General features: G+C 38.4%; 1 protein-coding gene and 1 pseudogene across 1 annotated transcript; one reads left to right on the forward strand and one right to left on the reverse strand.

The window, feature by feature from the left end:
- The first annotated feature begins 2,196 nt into the window (after nucleotides 1–2,196).
- LOC147938565 (UDP-glycosyltransferase 76E5 pseudogene) lies at nucleotides 2,197–2,682 on the forward strand (annotated as a pseudogene).
- Nucleotides 2,683–6,241: 3,559 nt separating this feature from the next.
- On the reverse strand, nucleotides 6,242–6,806 carry LOC109126433 (uncharacterized). The gene is made up of 3 exons (XM_019229968.1): nucleotides 6,633–6,806; nucleotides 6,438–6,527; nucleotides 6,242–6,337 (listed from the first exon to the last, which is right to left on the reverse strand). The coding sequence occupies exons 1-3, from the start codon at nucleotides 6,804–6,806 to the stop codon at nucleotides 6,242–6,244; spliced, it is 360 nt and encodes a 119-aa protein (XP_019085513.1).
- Between the last annotated feature and the right edge of the window lie 15,675 nt (nucleotides 6,807–22,481).

Below are 22,481 nucleotides of genomic sequence, written 5' to 3' on the forward strand. Positions count from 1 at the left end.
TACTTATTTAAGAGATGATTAGGGTTTTATTCTTTATATTTTCGTGCCTCCAAAATCTAGAGAGAGAGAGAGAGAGAGAGAGTAAACCATTTGAGAGAAAGAGAACAAGGAGCCACAATTGAGATTAAGGACAGATCTTACATGTCCTAGGAGATGGTGGAAAAGAAAGGGTAAACGAACTCTTTTATGGACGAATTTTGGTGAGCAATTTCCCAACCCATATATGTAAGGATTCCCCAAAAGATTTTGTAACCCTTTTTGTAGATTAAAAGTTATACATGATTTCTCAAACCTATTCTGCGCAGATCCGCGAATTAACATCAGTCATCTTATGAAATCGTTTCCCACTGCTACAAATTGAACCAGAAGCTGATCTACCCACCGTTGGAAAGATATGAGTCTTACCTTTCCAGAGAGCCTAAGATCGTTTCCATAGGAGTTATAATATGAAAGTTCTGATCCAATATGTGCAGCTGGTCGAATTTGTTATTTATTTTCTTTGTAAGAATAAAAATAGCTTATAATGTATATCTAATTTTTATGATTATAAAAAATTTGTATGATTATAAATTTTAAAAAATAATATTGTTTTGAGATTAATTTTTAGTTATAATTTTTATCCTATGCAATGAATTTTTTAGTAATAACTTAGCATTTGAAACTTACTTCTAATGATAAGATTGGACATTATGATAGTCACAAAATATCATGATTTTTGAGTATTTGTTAAAATTTTGCGACAAATTTTTAATTATCATTTATGACTATTTGAGACTATAGTTTCGTAATAATAAGATACATAATTAAAACGTTATTTGAAACATGAATTGTGACGATTTAAAGACGTTTTGTTAGTCTGTAATTGAGACAATTTTGTTACTTTTTGTGTCGTAATTATTGATGACAAAATTGTTACTAATATATTCGTTGCAACTCTTGTGACGTTTTTGTTACAAATAAAAATTTGTGACCATTGTATTGCAACCATTCAAAAATCGTCACAAATTCGTAACAATGTTTATATTATGACTAAATACTTTTTATTGTGACTAAATCTTTCGTCTTAATAAAATTATTTTCTTGTAGTGTGTTGTTTATTGCTTTTTAATTACAATTTTGGTTTAACTTAAAAGATTAATAAGTCTATTGTGTGATCTTGAGTCTCTGTCAATTCGATCCCTAGAGTATTACAACTGCAAAGCTGTTAGTACCATTAGGATATTGCAATTTGAGCATATAACTAATTAATCCAGTCACTCAGTTCTAATCATAAGTTGCATGTATTGCACACTAACACCAACAAAAAAAAAGTTATAGTATAACTAATTAATTAAATACCAAATAATTTTTTTAAAATCTTATTCCCGAATGCCGAATGCCAGCACGAAAACTCAATCTAGTTTAGTTAAAATGATACAAGAGGAGGACCAAGAAGAAAATATGGATCTTTCTCGTCTTTGATTGCTCACTCACAAGATAATTAATGTATTTTCGCCTCACCATACTCGCATACACCATTATCGACCACAAGTGTGTCACATGTTGGAGAGCCAACTAGATATGATACGGATGAATTAACGTCCACAAGTCTAAGAATCTGATATTTATTTCAGAAAGATACATTCTTTTTTTTTTTTTTTTGCCAAGGTAACCAACATGTAAATCCAAACTTTGTTCATTTTATATGATATTTACTCAGTTAGCAAAAAGAAAAAGATACTTCTTTGTATAAATCTCATAGACATTCAAAGAAGCTGGACGAGTTACCAAAACTAGCAAACACGGAGCTGAGACAGAGTAAAGCATTGATATAATGATATAATGGTATCACATTATTTTCATATAATAATCGAAATAGTATATTTTTAAAAGTTAAAATCCAATGACATTAATATATCAGTAAAAAATTATAATGTTTTCACAGAAATTTATGTTAAGTTGATACTCAACTAATACTAATAGATTGTGACTCCTAACATTTGGTATGTATTAATTCTCAAAATCTTTGACATGACTTGACTTGCTTGTATATATGCGGATGAATACATGGTCAAACACTACAACAAAAGATCAACCTTCCACACCTTCTAGCTTACTTGAAGTGGACAAGCTGTGCTGAACAAGCAGAAACCGAGGTCAGTCATATACACAAGCTTGGGAAGCATATTTGACATGGGAACTAAGGAACTTTCGAAGATGGCTTGGAGGTTGTGTGATAGTAACCAATCTTTCTTATGGGTCATTCGAGATGGCTCTGAGTCATTGCGAGAGGAAGTTAGTACGATGGTCTCAGAAAGAGGATACATTGTGAAATTGGCACCGCATATAGAAGTACTTGGACATCCTGCGGTGGGAGGCTTCTAGAGCCATTGTGGATGGAACTCAATACTCGAGAGCGTAGCAGAAGAAGTTCCAATGATTTGTAGGCCCTTTCATGGAGAGGAGAAGTTCAACGCTATGTATATAGAAAGTGTTTGGAGGATAGGGTTTCAGGTGGAAGGTAGTAAAGTGGATAGAGGAGAGGTTGAGAGAGCTGTGAAGAGGTTGATGGTGGACGATGAAGGAGCCGGCATGCAGAAGGGAGCCCTTGTTCTAAAAGAGAAGCTCAAAGCCTCTGTGAAAAGTGGGGGTACCTCATACAATGCTTTAGATGATCTTGTCATATACTTGAGAACAATGTGAAAATGTTGAACGTCATTTATTATTAGAGACTAATTGTATTGATCAAGCTTGATCTTACAAAATTAGTTACGTGTTTTTTTTTTTTTTTTGCATCACAAGGAAAGACAATTTTCCAGTTGGGGACAAAAGAAAACATTTTTCATAACGTTGAGTTTATGTACTTTGATGGAAAAAACGGCCAATTATCCCCACAAACTTTAGTTGATTTATTTTCTATACCTAACTTGTAGGTATGCCTAAAACTATATATATTAACAAATTTTTAAGTTTTCTACATAACAATATAAATCCGATCAAAATAATCAAATTGAGAAACGGCGTTAATGTTAACAAACACAAGATGATGACTAGGATGTCACTTGTAATTTGACAGTCCAACCAAAAGGGATCATCTCAGAAGTCCCTAAATATTTTTTACAAATCTCATATCTTCCTCTTTATTCTTCATACCCTCTCCTTTTTAATATAATATGGTGAGACGATTTTACTCTTCTTCATTTTATTTATTTTGATTAATTTCTTTTTTTAAAAACAAAATCTTGTGAAGTGAACTTAGTGTAGTAGTCGATGGTAAATTCTTAATGCACAAAGCACCATCACATCAGGGATCGAGTCCCGTTCCCTACGAATATAGGAACTTGGCTAATAGGCCGGCCTATGGTGGCCCAATGGTTAACAAACAAAAAAAAAAAAAAAACAAAACAAAACAAACCCTTTAAAAAAAAAATCGAGCTCTCACTCCCTTTCGACCCGACCTCTCAACCCAGCCCCCGGCGATTCTTCCGGCCTTGGAGCTCTTACTGCTATCGTTTCTTCACCAACTCGAGTTGAATCAAGTTGTTCTTCAAAATGCAGGTGCGTTCTTCACATTAGAGTACCTTTTGGTTAAATTTGTTTTTCATTTGAAAATTTAGAAATTTAATTGGATTTTGATTGAAGAAAGCTTAGCACATTGGGTGTTTTACGAAAGTTTATGGGTCGATTGAGCTATCTATTAGATAAGAAAGGGATTTGGCTTTGGATTTCAGTGAATTATGGAGATTATATTAGAACTCGTTAACCATTCGATTCGATTTTGATAGGAGAAGAGAGAGAGAAGGTGGTAAACCTGATAATAATGGTATATTTAGTAAAACTAGTAATACTGATTCATGTAGTACAACTAGTAAAACTAGTAGTAGTAGTACTAATTTAAATTTTTTATATTGGTTGGTTTGGCAGGATACAATGTGTAACATCCGCAAACCAAAAAGTGTCAGATTAATGATACTTGAATTTATAGTAATATCGATTCAAACCGTTCCATCATACAAACCGTCATGCAACATAGCCCGTCTCTGTTATTTTAAATTTTTAATATGTTTAAATATTAATAATTTTAGAAATTCTATTAAGTTTAGATATATCACTTTTAAATTCTACTATTTAGGGTAGAATTAAAACAAAATCAACTTTACAAACCAAACTAATCATATATAAATTTTAAATTTTGATTCTTATTAAGTGAAGCTTCCAGCTCATTCGGATTTAGATTTATTTTGATTTTATATATAATAAGATTCTGAATTATTATCTAAACATTTAAGTTGAAGTGGTCTGGTGAACACACCATTTATATTAATAGAGTAATATATGTTCATTTTTAAAAATTTGAGTCACAGTATATGCAGAAAAAAATAGATTTTTAATAATTTCATGTATTATATGATGATTCAAAAAAATTAAAAATAAAAGCAAACAAAGACGAAAGGAGAATAAAATTTAAATTTTAAACAAATATTGCCTTTAACTATATTGTTTTTTATAATCATAAATAGAATCATGAGTTAAATACATTAGTGGATATTTTGGATAACAAATTAATGGCTTTAACAATAAATGTGATGGCATACCTGTAAATAAATCCAACTCCAGGATTTATTTCATAAAACTGCTGCAATTATACTAGTATAGATGAAATCGGTTTTATTTATTCATGAGTACGAGTAATGTCTGATAATGACTTAGTCCGAGTCGGTTCAACACTTGGGCATCACGAGGGTTGGCAAGCCTAAGTGGTGTCTAAAATGGAGGAAATAGCACAGGGGAACTGGCTAAGGGTCTAGATCTGTTTTAGAACCTTGGCCGGATTGTTGGTGACTGTTTCCAAGTGGCATCCCAGGGCCATTCTGGGCATTCCCGGTCATAGGACGGTTTGGGGGCGTTACACGGAAAGTCTGGTTATCTCAGCTGTGCAGACAGAGAAGATGATCAAGAAGAGTCAGGAGGCGTACCTGGCTACTATTTCTATGTCGGAGTTTGTAGGGCAGGTTGTTGTTCATGAGATCCCTGTGGTTTGAGAATTTGATGATGCTTTTCAGTCGTTGTAGGGGTTACCACCATCTCGGTCTGATCCCTTCATGATTGAGTTACAACCAAGGATGACACCTTTTTCTAAGGCACACTACAGGATGGCTCCAGCAGAGAAGGTGGAGCTGAAGAAGGATAGACAAGCTCAAGCCTCAACCTGCTTCTCGAACCACTTCTTTAACCTTGCCTTCATCCTCACCTCTGGCTCCCAAGTCTCCTATAACACTCCATCACAGTCCCACTGGACTCTCATCAAAGGAATGTTTTTTCGCCGAAGTTCCTTGACCTACCTCTCAAGAACCCTCACCGGTCTTGCCTCAAGAGTCATGTTGGGGTGAAGATCTACAGGAATCTTAGCCAACAACTGAACATCCTTGTGAATACACTTCCTCAGCATCAACACATGCAAAAATTTATGGAACGCATGCATAACCTCAAGCAACTCCAACCTATATGCAACCGTTCCTACCCGCTCAACCACTCTGAACGGACCCATGTACCTTGGACTCAACTTAGTCTCTGTCAATTACTAGTTCGGACCCCGCAACATAGCCATCTTGAGGTACACTCTATCTCCAACCTAAAACTCAATATCCTTTCTCCTCTGATTAGCATAATTCCTATACCGATCCTAAACCTCCTTCATGTTCAGCTTGAGCACCCGGATCTTCTCCGTGGACACCTGAAGAAAACTCGCATCCAATATGCTCCTCTCCCCCACCTGAGTCCAACATAAGGGTGTGCGACATGGCCTCCCATAGAACGCTTCATAAGGAGCCACACCAATACTCGCCAGATAGTTGTTGTTGTAAGCAAACTATACCAGGTTCAGGTGGTCCGCCCAGTGGCCACCCCAATCAAGCACACACATCGTCCTCTCCGACTGCCTATCTGTCTGAGGATGGTAAGTTGTACTCATATGCATCTTAGTGCCTAACTCTGTCTGAAATACCTTCTAGAACGCTGACGTGAACTTGGAATCTCTATCTGACATTATGCTCACTGGCACACCATGCAACCTCACTATCTCCCTCACATATTTCTTAGCCAAAACTGATGCTTTATCAGTCTTCTTACTGGCTAGAAAATGTGCAGATTTGTTCAGACGATCCACAATCACCCAGATAGCATCCATATTCCACAAAATAGGCAAACCAACCACGAAATCCATCGTGATCATATCCAACTTCCACCCTGGTATGGGTAAACTCTACAACAGGCCACCCACCACCTGGTGCTCTGCCTTCACTAACTTGCAGGTATCGTACCTCACGACCCAGCTAGCGACATCCCTCGTCAACCTGACCTAGTGATAATACCGTTTGAGGTCACGGTACATCTTAGTCACTTCTGGATGAACAGAGAACTTACTCGAACCTTAGACCCTCATCCTTGGGCACACAAACCTGACCATGCACAAGGATAGTCCCATTAGCATAGACCTTATACTCTGAACCTGCACCCTTAGAGGCATTCACCAGCCCCACATCACTCTCCTGAGCCAACCAAATTTTACTCAGAAGACCTGCTCTATCATCTGCCTCCAAACCCAATGGCTCTTGTCAGATGGCACACAACCTTAAAGTACTAATCCCACTCACCAAAGACTCCATAACATGCTCCTGAGCAGAAGCCGCTCGCTTCCTGCTCAGAGCATCTGCTACACAGTTAGCTTTACTGGGGTGGTAAGTTATATAAAGATCATAATCCCCCACTAACTCAATACATCGCCTCTGCCTCAAATTCAGCTCGGCCTGAGTAAAGATATACTTCATGGTCTTATGATCTGTGTACACGTGTACCTTCCCGCCCTAAACATAAGACCTCTAAATCTTTAGAGTGAAAACCACACCTGTCATCTCCAAGTCATGAGTAGGATATTTGCCCTCATGCTTCTGCAACTATCGCGAAGCATAGGCAATAACCTTTTCTACCCGCATCAGCACTCACCCCAAACCAACTCTGGAAGCGTTTGTATACACCACGTACGGCTTATCCTGCTCCGGCAAAGCCAATACTGGTGTACTCATCAACATCTGCTTTAGGCTTGCGAAAGCCGCCTCACACTTTGGTGGCCACACTAAAGGAACGTTCTTCCGATCAGCTTAGTCATCGGCTGCATCTTAATCGCAAAACCCCTAACAAACTTCCTGTAATATCCTGCCAATTTAAGAAAACTCCGGTGGCATTCTACGGGCTAGGCCAATCTCTGATAGCCTTAATCTTCTCTTTATCAACAGAGACTCGCTTTGCAGAAACAACGTTACTTTGAAAACCCATCTCCCTCTGCTAAAAACTGAACTTGCTCAGCTTAGCAAAAAGCATATGCTCATTTAGCTTCCTCAGAACTGTCCTCAAATGAATCTCATACTCCTCATGACTCTTGGAATACACCAGGATCTCGTCGATGAAGATGATGAAAAACTCATCCAGGAACTCCTTGAACACACAGTTCATCAATCTCATAAACGCAGCTGGCACATTAGTTAAACGAAAGGGCATCACCAAAAACTCATAGTGCTCATTCCTCGTCCTGAAAGCTGTCTTCCTGACGTCCAACTTTTCTATCAGAATATGATGGAAACTCGACGCCAAGTCAATCTTGTGAGAATCAAGTAGCACCTCACAACTGATCCAACAACTCATCAATCCGCAGAAACTATTTTTCGCAGTGACCCAGTTCAGACCCCGATAATCTATGCACTAGCGGAAACTGTCGTCCTTCTTCTTAACAAACAACACCGGTGCTCCCACGGTGAAGTTCTCGGACGAATGAATCCCTTGTCCAACAAATCCTCCAACTGCTTGAGTATCCACGTGTATGCGGATGAACCGGGAACAATGTCTGATGGAGGCTTGGATTACATCACATTCCACATTCACGGCAAATCTTACACGCTCACCATCAGGCAGATCGAGGACGTACTTGGATTTCCTAGCAGAATTGGGACTGCACCACAGATTGATAGGACTGAAGTGACGGCACTCCGGGAAACGATTGGAAGCACGCCACGGTTCATCTCATGGAAAACAAAGGCGATGCACTTGTGAAGCCCAATGTTGAGATACTTCTAGAAGGTCGTTGCTAATGCATTTTAGGCAAAGGAGGTCAAGGGTTATATAACGAATGGTGAGATTGACAAGATTAACGTAGAGGTTAAGGAAGCTTTGTTCAATGCAATGGATGGAAATGAACTGCAAGTTGACACGACCAACACTTCCATCTCGTTCTACCTCCTGAACTACATGATGACCTACAAGACTTCGTGTCGTGATTCAACAGCAATCGAACTCCAGGAGTGATATGCATGGGAGGCGTGGTTACTTGGATTCATGAGGCAGCTAGTGTTCCACTACCCTCCGATCCGAGTCATACCAACCATGCTGGATAGACGTGAACAACCTGCGGCAGCACAACACTCTGGATTGGGGTTTGAGAAATGGAATGCTCATATACAAGTTTACGCATCCTAAGGCTGGTTCCTCGATATTCCTCCTCCCTTGTGTTAAGTTGACGACAATCTTGAACGGTGAGCACATCAAGTTCATTCCTCCCTTAGACGCTCTTTACCAATCAGAGGTTGATGAGCAACATGTAAATGCTGCGGAAGAAAGGAATGACTCGATGGAGGAAGACACAAATGAGTACCGCCCAGAGCAGTTTCACTTTGAAGAATATTCAATGCCGAGAATGCCAAAGGGGAGCAAGGCAGCTCATGAGCGATTCAACAAGCTTCAGAAATGGGGCAAGGCAAGGGACAAAGCGTTCAACGCTTTCAAGAAGATTTTTACAAACTTCATGAGTAAATACAGTTGTTCGACATCCACCACCACCATTCCTATGTCCATTCCCGAGGATGTCAGACCAATGCAAGGTCACGCCTCCATGAGCTTTGAGCCAACTTGCCAGCGAACACTTTGTCCGGCTTCTTTTCCAGCACATCAATCCTCCTATGTGCCAAGAGAGCGTCAGCCTTCACCCAATCCTTCAAGATATTCGTCTCATGAGTCTAGGGAGAGAAAGAGAAGAGGTTCAAGGAGTTCTAGGGATAGAGCCTCCTCAAGCCATCGAGTTGAGCATTAGTCTAAAGCTCCTCCAAGGCACTTATATGAACACGAGGTTGAGCAGCAGAATGAAGCTCAAGGGGATTACCAGGATATGCAAGAGGTTGCACAATAGAATGAGCCTCAAGGTGATTATCAGGACATGCAGGACGTTGAGCAGCAGGGCGAGTCTAGGGTTGACGACATGCAGTGTGGTGAAGAACATAATGTTTATCAGAATATACAAGCGTTTGAGCCGCAGTTCATCAAACCAGTTGAAGCCACACCTGCGAACCCAGAGCAAGGTGAGGGACAAAGCCAGTATCATGCTCCCCCTTGGGCGAGCACTGATTCCTTCTTCTACTATTGAGGTACTCCTACCTTTCCTTTGTATATACCATCTCATCCTTGCATTGTTTATTTATGTTGTTATTCTCAAATCTTTCTTCAAATTTTTCATACACATGGACTATGTAATTTAAGTTTGGGGGAGGGTTTGAGATAATGTATCTGATGTTATTTTTTTGTGATTATTATTTCAAATTTTTGCATCATAGCATGTATGAGTCTGCATTCATCTATTTGTATAGAAAAGTCATAAAAATTTTAAAATATTTCCACAAAAACAGAGTCAGTGGTGGACCCATGTTATGGTTGGTGGTGGCATTTGCCCCCAGTAAGTATAGAAATAAGTAAAAGTTTTACATTAGACAAAATAAAATAAATGGCAAAGTGGTTTGAGTTTACTTGGCATTCGACTCCACCTAACAACACTCTGCCCCCACTAATATTTTTTACTTGGTCCGCCCCTGAACAGAGTGTTCATGTAGTTCACACTTGCATATTAGGATTGAGTCTAGTGTTATTCATATAGGACTGTTGCATTTAGCATAGGGGTTAATGATGATTGTAATCTTGTTGGCTTGCTGAATTCAATAGGATGGAATGAAAAGGTTAGACAAAGAAAAGAAAGCAAAATGCATAAGATGTCTAGAGTTCTGAAAAGAAAAGAAAGAGAACCATAATGATAAAGAAGATTTCCTAATCCACTAAATTGATAAGAAGTAACCTCCTCCTAAGGCTAAGTGTAAAGAATAAGAGAATGGGTTTGAGAAGAGATATCGATGAAGGGTATCGATAGGACCAACTTCTGGGTTAGAATTTTAAGGCTGAGTTATCTTGGCGACCTTCGGGTAGACGGGTGATGCTCTTGTATGTATCAGTTGGTTTCAACCTTTAGCCTTCTCTTAAGCTCAACTCCTTTTCATGAGAGAACATGTTCTATATTGTTAAAACCACTTGAGAAGGAGACCATCTTTGTCTCTAACCTTTTACCCTAGCCAAATGAGTTTGATGACATTGCATAGCTTGATTCACGGTTCTCTGTTAATGAATGTTAAAGGGAATGATTGATAGGATTGCATATGTAGATTAAAGATTGGATTCGTTTCAGGTTGTGATGAACTTGTCTAAAGTTTTTAAATAAAGTTCGTTCACCATGCATCATAGAATTAAAAACAAGGACCTTGATTCTAACTACTCTATTCATCATGTTTTAGGTTCTGAGACCCCATCTTTAAACCTCTCTTCCATACATTGTTCTTGATTGTTTGCTTGAGGCAAGCAAAGAATAAGTTTGGGGGAGTTGATATGTCTATATTTTGTCTCTCATGTATTTATCATGCATTTAGCTAGGATAACTCATTGTTTTGCATCATTTTCTAGTCTCTTTTAATATAGTTTGCATGTTTAGGTAGTTCTTGCATCATCTTTGCATGCATCTTGCATATTGGAGTATTTCAGGTATTTAGGAGATGTCCAGACTATTGGAACCGAATGAAGCCTGAGACGTACATCCAACTCAAGCGCACAAGAAAGGAATCAATACGTTGGACTCACGCGCACAACAAAGAATGCAACGTCGGACTCGACCGTGCAACTCGACGTCGGACTCGAGCGCACTCCCAGGAGAGATGTAATCCAACTTTACCGTGCATCCACGTAGATGACGTCAGACTTGAGCGCACCCCGGGAGAGACGTCATGCAACTCGAGCACCACCTCAAGGATTCAAGCCACGAGACTAGAGAAACACCTCAGAAGGATACATCAGACTCGAGCACCCCCAGAAGAAATGACATCCACTCTTGCGCACCTCCGGGAGACGACATCGGACTCGAGCGCCATGACTCCTACTCGACCGCCACGCCTGGAGGAGATGACATCAGACTCGATCGACCACGCTAGACATCCGACTCGAGCAACCCGACTCCCATGTCTTAGAAGTTTCCCGAACCGCCTCTCTATCTTGTCGTTTTGTGTTTTAGGCTTTTCCACTTTTCCAATAAATACTCTCTTAAGTCTTTAGCCAAAGGATATTGTCTTTAACCTAGGGTTTATGAGTAGCCACCAAAATATTTTCTGAGTTTGTAATCAAGATTTCTCTTAATCTATTTAGTTTTTGTATTTGATTTCTTCTACAAAGTTGTTTATCTCATCTCTATCTATCTAATCATGCTTGATTTAATGTTTTCTAGGTTTTTGTTCTGGGTGATAATGTTTTCTGGGTTTGAGTAGTGTTAGTGTTCTTGATGATGGGATAGATTAGGTGGAGAATCTTAGTATATAGGGTGTTTAAGCTTAGATTTGTATGTTTCCCTTCTGGACTATAGTTAGAAATGCTAGTTTCTCTCTGATCAATTAGAACTAGGTCTTCGACATTTCAGCACCTACCAAGTGTTTGATGAAATGTCTGAACCAGCTAGTGCCAGAGACTTACATTTCCAGTCTAAGAGATTAGTTGTCTAGGATGTTTGTTGACATAAATGAACTTGTTTGTCATGCTTGTTTGACCATGTTTCTCTAGCAAGAGCTATGTTTGGATGTGTTTGAGTCTGAGTAGCTTATGCCAAAAGATTGGAACAGCTAAGTTGTGATGTTCATTGTCTAGGGATGGTTTACTTGCGGCCTGTTAAACACTTTGTAGGCTAGGAGACTCCGCCTATAGCAATTACTCCCATCCTGAGGACCTCTACCTTTCTGATTGTTATTGCATTCCTGAGATTTTTTTATGTTCTTGCGGTTTAGTTCATGCTTAGACTTGTTTCTGCTTTTACTTATTCATGTTTACTTCTTGTTATGCATGTTCGTTTCTAGTTCTCTAGTTTATTTCTGTTTTGTATTTTGATCATTCTAGGATTGTTAGATGATTTGCTCAAATTAAACCCTAGAGCTACTCTCTCAAATTAAGAGATCAATGCAGTACTTAGGGGTCGAATTCCACAAGGACTCAAGACTACACAATAAATTATAGAGTTTTATAATTATGCTAAACAAATTGATTTGAATTAAAATAACAATGCAAAATATTTAAATAAAAGCTGTTGTAAATTCAGAAAATCAAAAAGCTAGGTCTAGGGAATTTCTCAGGAAATTATGAAATATTAAATCAATCAATAAATTAGGATTCAAGCAATTAAGATCAGATCTAGAACTCTAAACACTTCTGTAAAATAAATCAGTTCTCACTGCAAATATTATCTAGATTTAAAACCAGAAAATCTAAATCTCTTTGTAAAATTCAAGGTTTAAAATCAGCTTTAAAAACAAGTTTAGATTGTTCACAAAATTACTAAATCAAATCTCTTTGCAAGAAGTAGTTCTGCTCATCAAAAGATTTTATCAGGAAAATCAATTATATTCTCATATCAATTTATTTTCCTAAAGTATTAATTCTAGGTGATCAATCAAGAATTAATATGAAGAACAACCTAAGATGAAGATCTAGAAAGATATTGAATCCTAAATAAACAGATCTAATAATTCATAAAAACCCTATGAGAAACTTTGAACCTAGCAAGCAAACTACTCAGACATATTCAATGAAGAACAAGACATAATTATGAATAATAAGCAATTGAAATTTAAAGAGTAACGAGGAGTTCAAGAATTCTTCTCTACAAAGCAGTTCAGATCTCTCTCTCCCAAAAGCTCTCAAAATCTCACAGTGTTGCAGAAAAATAAAACTTGCTAGAAAATAACTTAAGGGTTTGTAAAACCTAAAAATACTATTTATATGTCCAAAAACACGTCAGAGACTTGTGTTGCAATTGTGGAAAACTTCGGGCAACTTTGTAAAACTTCCAAAAATTGGCTATGTCGTCGGTTAACCTGGGTGTCGATCGATGCTAAGGCAGTGTCGATCGACACTCCCTCTCTGTTCTTACTCCAAGTTTGTTTCTTCGGGATTAATGCTCCAAAACGATCCAAATTGCTCCACTTTGCTTTTTTCATGCCAAAATCCTAGAAAACCTGTAAAGACTCAAAAACATCCTAGAAAATAAATCAAAAGACTCTAAAAGACTCCTTATATCATGGTTAAAAACTACAAAAACCATGATATATCAACTCCCCCAGACTTAGCCTTTGTTTGCCCTCAAGCAAAACATAAGCTTAGACATGTGAAAGAGGTTTGAAAACAGGGAACTCACTCAATTGCATGATGATTCTTATTCGCACTTTTCATTTACCTGACTCAAGAACTTATTTCTTATACTTAACCATGATAAGCATCAACATTCCTTACTCAAATCCCACAATCCTTTGGAATCTTTGAAATCTCCATTGTCATCTCATTATATAAATTTAAGCAAATATAGGCGAGTTCTTACCTTGGGTGTATTGATCAGTGGCATATGGACTCTCTTCAGGCCAAGACATTCTTCATACATCTCCTTTCCTCTCCCTTTTCTCACTTCCATTTTTTTTTAAAATCAAAGGTTTAAGCGAATACCGGGGTCGTCGGTAATTTACCTACCCCTCGCTTCCAAGCTTTGTGTGATCATTTGACTCAAGAGTAGAATAATGAGGTCACAGGTAATTTACCTACCCCTCTAAACTGATCAAAGTCATCTCATCTTTTATTCTCTTTTTTTTTATGATCTTTCTCTTTTTTTTCGTAAAGCACTAAAGGGAAGAGAGAGGGGAGACATACTTTGAAAAATTGCACTGTCTTGTATGGCCCGAAGAAGAAGTCTAGTCCACTGATTTCCAACCCCAAAGTAAGAGATTAAGTCCGGTTAAAATCCTGATAAAAGTTGAGACAACGTTAGATCAATCAGATAACCATTGAATAAGGGCTTTCAGGATTGTTGATAAAGCTCATAGTCTTTCTAAGCTTCAGTTCTGAGATCAAGAATAGTAAAATAATCATTAGAGTGTTAGCCAAATAAGAGAAATCATTAATCAAGATCATAATTCCCAAAGACAAAAAGAAAAATTTTGAAAATTTTGACTCAAACTTTATGGTTTTGACTGACACAACTGCAACTCAAAAACAAAAACATAGTTAGTAACTAACCTCCCCCAGACTTAAACAACACTGTCCCCAGTGTTATCAAGCCTAAATTGGCAAAAGAAAAATAAAATAAATATAAATGAAAATCAAAAGAAAAAGAAAAACCTACCAGTGGGTTGCCTCCCACTAAGCGCTTGTTTTCAGTCAGTAGCTTGACTTTGCTGGAGCTCAGGCATCCGGTGGATCAGAACGTGGCATTGAATGCTTCCAAGAGAATGTCCCCTTCATCCAAGGTGGTGTATAAGTTTTAGATGCATGAGGTCTGCCAAGGACGTGAGGAACAAGACCAGGGCGGGATTTAGGGATGGGTTTGCTTCTCTTATGTCCTGCAAAATCATCAACATAAGAAACAAGCGCTCTAGGATAATCTTGAACCCGCTCCAAAACGATCCAAATTGCTCCACTTTGCTCATTTCATGCCAAAATCCTAGAAAACCTGTAAAGACTCAAAAACATCATAGAAAACAAATCAAAAGACTCTAAAAGACTCCTTATATCATGGTTAAAAACCATAAAAACCATGATATATCATTAGAAATAAACCCTCTCTTTGAATTGGTTTGACTTGTGATTGTTTGATGTTATCTTGATTGACACCTTAAGTATTACAATTGCATAAAATTAATTGAACCTGCTAGGATAGATACAAAAATCCTAGTATCAAAAATAAAGAAAAAGATTTGTTTGAGATCGACGATATTAAAAAAAAAAAACTCTTAAGAATCCTAGACTCGATATTTGTAAAACCGTAACTTATATCCAAAGCTAGTTAGAAACCTTTTGCAATTTCATTGAGCTTTTGAGCTTTTGCTTGAGGTTAATAAAAAAGTTTTTTTTTTTTAATTTTTCTCTTATTTTTAATTGTCCAGTTAAAATCTGTGTGAATCCACACATAGGCCCTGTTTATTTTAGTGTCGCGCGACTCTTTACAGCGACTATTTCTAAAAGGGATTTTTGCCAAATATGCCACATTTTTAATAAAAGTTTTGGGGAATGCCACATTTTCTTCATCTTTCTAAAAATACCACATTTTTACTGTTCACATGTACTTAAAGACGAAAATACCCTTGTATCAATGAGAGTGATTGTCGTGGACAAGATCTGATGGACAAGTTATTAGAGGAAGTCATAGACTTGTCCACAAATTTCATTTTTATAACTTGTCTACGAGAATTTTAATAACAAAGTTGTCCACGAGTTCAAATTAGTTATTCATATTATTAAAGATAAGTTGTCTATGAGAGAGTGATTGTCGTGGACGAGATCTGATGGACAAGTTATTAGAGGAAGTCATAGACTTGTCCATGAATTTCATTTTTATAACTTGTCTACGAGAATTATAATAACGAAGTTGTCCATGAGTTCAAATTAGTTATCCATATTATTAAAGATAAGTTGTCTATGAGAGATAATTAGATAAAAAGGGTAAAGTTGTCAAAATAAGAAGATGGTGGACTATAAGAAGATGGTGGACCAAAAGAAGATGTCGAAGATGATAGACCAAAAGAGGATGATGTGGATGACGGTGGACCAATAGATGATATGGAGGATTGGGTTTATCGCTACCATCATTCTCATCTTGTCCATCATTCACATCTTGTCTATCATTCGCATATTGTCTATCATCCGCATCTTGTTGATCATCAGCATCTTATCTATCATTCACATCTTGTCCATCATCCTCATCTTGTCTACCATCCGAATATTGTTTATCATCTACATCTTGTCTATCATCCTTATTTTGTCCATCATCCGTATCTTGTCTATCAACAGCATAGTTTTAATCGAAGGGCATTTATGTCTTTTTAAGTGAAGGTTGTGGCATTGTGGAAAAGAAAAGAAAAAAGTGACATTTTGACTAAAAAAGTTACTGTTCATGGCATTTTTGTTAAATAACTCTTTCTAAAATGGCTGAGTTTTGATTTCTTTTTTTTCTTTTTTTAAGTTAGGTTGTGTCGTAGAGAGGAGAAAAAAAAATAAGAAAATACAAATATAATTTTTTTTGTCAATGGCAATTTGATTTGGGTTTGCCGATCTGTAAAATGAAAAAACAAATGATTGTCGCTCTTTCAAGCAAAAGCTTGGGTTGTGTCACTACTTTTACTGGCGATTTCAAACTTTTAAAATTTAGATCGCTGCGACAAAAAGTAGAGGAGATGAAGAAGAAATGAAGAAGATCTGAAAGTAAGTTTATGATAAACAAGTCGGTGTCACAGCGACTATCACAACCACTTTCGCAGAGCCTTTCTCAGCCTTTCTCCGGCGAATCTAGTTTTGAAGGCTTCGGAACGACGTCAAGTTTGTATCTTCTCCGGCTTTGGTGAGATCTTCCCTGAGTGTCGTCTCCTTTTGGTTCGTGATGGAAGCCGCGATTTGCCCTGTCTCGTCGATGACTGTTGGGTGTATTTTCATATCTGGTTTTCTTTGGCCTTGGTTGTTGATGGTGATATATTACAAACGAGAGAGAATGAGGAAGAAGAAGTTTGTTAAAGATAGTTTTCTCATTCAGTTAATCCAAAAATAGCTGTACAATTTGTGTTATATACAAGTATACTAAACCGAATACTAAACCGGTTAACTTATATTTACATCTAATCCAATAGTCCCCCTCAAGATGAGGCAAAAATGTTTTTAAGACTCATCTTGGACTTGAGATGTTTAAATTGTGGAAGGAAGAGAGGTTTAGTCAAAATGTCAGCTACTTGATCCTCAGTCCGAACATGTAGGAGTTTGATTTGTCTGCGATCCAGCTTTTCCCGAACTGTATGACAATCCACCTCAATATGTTTAGTCCTCTCGTGAAAAACTGGGTTTGTGGCTATGTAGATCGCTGCAGTGCTATCAGAGAAGAGAATCGGAACAGAGAAAGGACCAACTCGCAACTCACGAAGTAAAGTAGTGATCCACATCATCTCGCAGGTAGCCAAAGCAAGAGCTCGATACTCAGCTTCTGCAGAGGAGCGAGAAACAGTGTGTTGTTTCTTAGAACGCCAGGAAATGAGTGACGAGCCAAGAAACATCATAAAACCAGTGGTTGAACGACGGTTATCTGGACAGTTAGCATAATCTGAATCTGCAAAAGCTTTCAATGTGAGGTCTGGTTCTGCAGAATAGAAAAGTCCCTGTCCAATAGTCCCTTTAATGTATTGAAGAACTTGATAAGCTGCTGTCAGATGAGATGTGCGTGGAGCAGAGGAGAACTGACACAACTTATTCACAGCAAAAGTGATGTCCGGACGAGTGATAGTGAGATACATCAAACGGCCTACAAGACTGCGATACATCGCCTTATCAGTCAAAATCGTACCAGAAGTCCTGGAGAGATGTAGGTTTGGTACCATGGGTGTTGCGACGTCTTTGCAGGCTAACATGCCAGTAGAGGTCAGAAGTTCAAGGGCATATTTACGTTGACAAATAGATATGCCAGTAGAATTCCTAGCAATTTCAAGACCCAAGAAGTATTTCAAAGGACCAAGCTCCCTTAGCTTAAAACTCTGCTTCAAAGCTTCAGTTAACTGACTCACACCTGATTCTGTAGTACTAGCAATAACTATGTCGTCAACATAAACCAACACAGCAACAAAATCATCTCCAAAAGTTTTAACAAACAGAGTGTGGTCGCCGTGACACTTTGCAAAGCCCAAAGACAAAAGAGAAGTAGAGAATTTCAAGAACCATTGTCGAGAAGCCTGTTTGAGACCATAAATGGACTTCTTCAACTTACAAACAGCATTCTTAGGCAAAGTGTCCCCCTTAATCTCAGCATACCCTTCTGGAAGTCGCATATATATATCTTCATCAAGATCTCCATTCAAGAAGGCATTTGAAATGTCAAGTTGATGTAGAAACCACTGTTTGGAAGCAGAAATCTTTAATAACAGTTTCACCGTAACTATCTTCGCAACTGGTGAAAAAGTTTCATTATAATCCAAACCCTCCTTTTGTGTGTAACCTTTAGCCACCAACCTGGCTTTATATCTTTCTAGAGTGCCATCTGCATAAAACTTCAAGGTAAAAACCCATTTGCAGCCAACAACTTTCTTACCAGGTGGAAGACAAGTCACATCCCAGGTATTTGTCCTCTCCATGGCTCCAATTTCCTTATCAACAGCCTCACACCATTCCTTGGATGCCTTTGCCTCTTTATATGAAGAGGGAATGGGAATCTTGGTAATATTATTAATATAAGCCAAGTAAGAAGGTGAAATGTTTGAATAAGATAAAAAGGAGGAAATAGGATGAGAGACCTAATTGTCAAGAGAATAACAATGATAATCGCTCAAATGAGCAGGAGGCTTACGAATCCTTTGAGAAGAAATTTGTAGTGGAGGAGAAGAAATGGAATCAGAATTTTGTGGAATTGAGATAGTATTACCAGGAGACAAAGAATCCATTGGTGTGAGAGTGTTGACAGGAACAATCTCCTTCTGAGAATATGTCAAGGGAAAAACACCTTCATGGAATTCAACATGCCTGGATATATAAATCATATGACTCTGCAAATCCAGTACTTTGTACCCTTTAAAACCTGCAGGATATCCCAAAAACACACATGCTCTCGACCGGGGTTCAAACTTGTGTCTTTGTTTTGGAGACGTTGAAGCATAACACAGGCAACCAAATGATCTGATGCGAGAATAGTCTGGTTGCTTACCCGTGAGCAGCTCATAAGGTTTTTTATTCGAGAGTAATTGCGATGGTGTTCGATTGATCAAAAACACTGCTGTCAGAACACAGTCTCCCCAATATTGCAGAGGAATATTTGATTGGAAGAGGAGTGATCGAGCAACATTGAGAATGTGTTGATGTTTACGCTCGACGACTGAGTTCTGTTCAGGTGTCTCCGGACAAGAGTGATAAGAAACTATGCCTCGTGACTGATAAAACTGAGTGAAAGCTAACTCTTTAGCATTATCTGATCTAACCGACTTCACTTTAACATTATATTGATTCTCAACTTGATTGATGAAAGCAGGGAAGACAGTCAGAACATCACTCTTGGCCTTAAGCAAATAAATCCATGTTGCTCTAGAATGATCATCAACAATGGTCAAAAAGTATTTATAACCTTCAACTGTTTCCACTGAAAATGGTCCCCAAACATCTATGTGTAACAACTCAAAAGTTGAATTACAAATGTTGTTCTCTGATATAAAAGATAACTTCTTCTGCTTAGCCAAGTGACAGACATGACAATAAGCAGGCTTCTTATTCTTGTGTCCTGTAGTTCCCAAAGCTTCAGAAATCACATCCAGTCTCGAGTAAGAAGGATGTCCAAGTCTCTTGTGCCACGTACTAATATCCACCACTGTATTCACTAGGATTGTTTCTGTATCGAGCACATAGAGCTTGCCAATTCGACGACCTTTACCAATAATCTCCCCCTTGGTAGGATCCTGTATTTCGCAACAAGTAGTATCAAAAATCACGCGAGAACCAAGATCTGAAGTCAAAGAACTGATACTGATGAGACTTAATCTGAATTCTGGGATAAACAAGACATTCGTGAGGAGTAAGTCTTTATTTAAACGAACCATTCCCACTCCACTGATCTTAACACACTGTCCTGTTGGCATGTTCACATAACTTTCCACAGATGTATCCAAAGAAACAAAACTATTTCTGTCATGAGACACATGGTGAGTTGCACCAGAATCAATCACCCATGTGTCTATGGACAGTGTATGTTTCGAAGCAGCCAGAATTCCAATAAAAGAATATGTATGAGTAGAGAATGAGATACCAGGGTGATCAAGTGGAGTTTGTGGAATATGAGAAGAACTCGCAATAGTAGCAGGAACAGCTCCGGGAGAGGCAGATTGAAGCTGAGAGCTAAACAGAGCAATGATATTCTGTAGCTGATCAGGAGAAAGATTTCCAATCAAGCTCTCCACATTAGTTGGAGTCTTATCCGGAACTGGAGACAAAGAAACTTGAGCCGCTACTATCGGAGGTTTCTGAGCCTTCTCATTGAATTTCCCTTTTGGAGTAAAGCCAGGAGGAAAACCATGTTTCCTGTAACATCGATCAACAATGTGTCCCACACGATTGCAAAAAGAGCATATTGGACGTCCTTTGTTTGGACCACTTTGAACATACATCACACCCGATGATAGTGGCGAAGGAGAAACCATCTGAGGTGCAACTTGTGAAACTTGAAAAGCTGTGGGAGCAGTGGGAGCGGTGAACCCTTTCTGGCTGTCATCTTGGTCCAGGATGTGGTATACCTCTACCAGAGGAGGTAACACCTTCTTTGCAATGATTTGTCTGCGAACAATCGCATAAGATTCATTTATACCAGCTAAGAATTTCACCGTTTTGGCTCTCTCTGCCTTCTGTTGCTGACGAGCACCTTTCCCACAAACACAAGGATCATCTGGTTCCTCTGAACCATCTAGCTGATCCCAGAGAGTTTTGAGACGAGTATAATACTCAGACAACAACATAGAACCTTGACGAAGGTCTTGGATCTCTTGAGTTAGATTAAAAGTGCGTGGAAGGTTAGTCATATGGTAACGACCATAGAGATCTTTCCAAATATCTGTAGCATCTTTCAAACGCAAAATACTACGATAGATCTGAGGAGAAACGAAGTTCAATAACCACGACTTAACCATACTATTGCATCTAGACCACAAATCAAAGTTAGGATCTGTAACCAAGGGCCTAGGCAAGCTTCCATCAATAAATTTTATCTTATTCTTAGCATCAAGAGAAATACGCATCGCAAAACTCCAGTCATCATAGTTCGTTTCATCCAAACGAAGAGAGATGATACTCAAACTTGGATGATCTGCGCTGTGTAGATGGAACGGAGAATGAGTGGGATCAGCGAAGATCGGCGATGTGACAGCTCGCGAAAGCCCGGAAACCTGAGGATCAGCTACTGGGAGAGTGATCGGAGCAGAATCATCAACATCGGAGTTCAACCTTTGCGATTGACGAACAGCGGAGCTCGATTGTGATTTTATTTTACCCATTCTTCGGTTCGCACGAGATGCGATCACCATTGGAGTACGAGATGAGCTCAAAATCGAAGAAAAATTAGCTTAACGAACTGAAACGATCAAGGATTAGAGGTGGATCTGAGCTTTGATGGCTCTGATACCATATTACAAACGAGAGAGAATGAGGAAGAAGAAGTTTGTTAAAGATATTTTTCTCATTCAATTAATCCAAAAATAGCTGTACAATTTGTGTTATATACAAGTATACTAAACCGAATACTAAACCGGTTAACTTATATTTACATCTAATCCAATATGATAGGCGGTTTATTTGGCTTCTACTGCGGCCAAGATGTTTTTTGCCTCCTCTCCGGTAACATCTGGCCTTTGTATTCTTCCGTCCATGATAGTCCTGCCTTAGGTCTCTTTGTTTAGAAAGTGTCTAGGCTACCTTTGGCTACATTCTCATCAAGTCAAACTCGTTTGGTATCTCCCCAGTTTGCTTGGTGGTGGCTTTAGTGTTATCCTTGTTGTTTCTTTTCTTGGTCTTGTACTTTCGGTTGTGGAGATGTTTGGAGGTTTGAATTTTGAATTTTGCTCTACCTCTTCTTAGAGTCCTCTTGCTGGTTTGAGATGTTGTCATCTTTTAGAACTCAGTTCGGTTGGGGTCAGTATTAATCTTTTATACTTTATTATTCTTCTGCAGGTTAGTTTTCGAGGGATGTTCAAAATACCAACCAGTAGATGCAGTCTCCATCTTTTCTTACTTGTTAAGCATGGAATCTACACGTTATGTGATTAGGAGAAAGTGACTTTTCTGGCAGAGGAGGAGGTTCATCACAATCTTCTGCAATGAGTTGGCAGACAGTGTCCTGGCAAGTAGTAATTTGGGGAAGATGGTGGGTTTGGCAACAGACTGCAGAGCTTAAAAAAGAAGTGAGCTGACTTGATCCATTTCTTTTGTTTCTTTTATGTTCATGTATCTTAATAGTTTTCTAGAGTTAGGCAAGAGTATCTGGTCATTCGTTTATTCTAGTAATGAGGTTTATATTGATTCTATTCGTCGATGTTAGCTAAAACTAGAGTGATTGTGAAACCTCTAGA

This window comes from Camelina sativa, chromosome 9, assembly GCF_030686135.1.
Source record: "Camelina sativa cultivar CO46 ecotype springtype chromosome 9, ASM3068613v1".
In the NCBI taxonomy this organism is placed as follows: domain Eukaryota; kingdom Viridiplantae; phylum Streptophyta; class Magnoliopsida; order Brassicales; family Brassicaceae; genus Camelina; species Camelina sativa.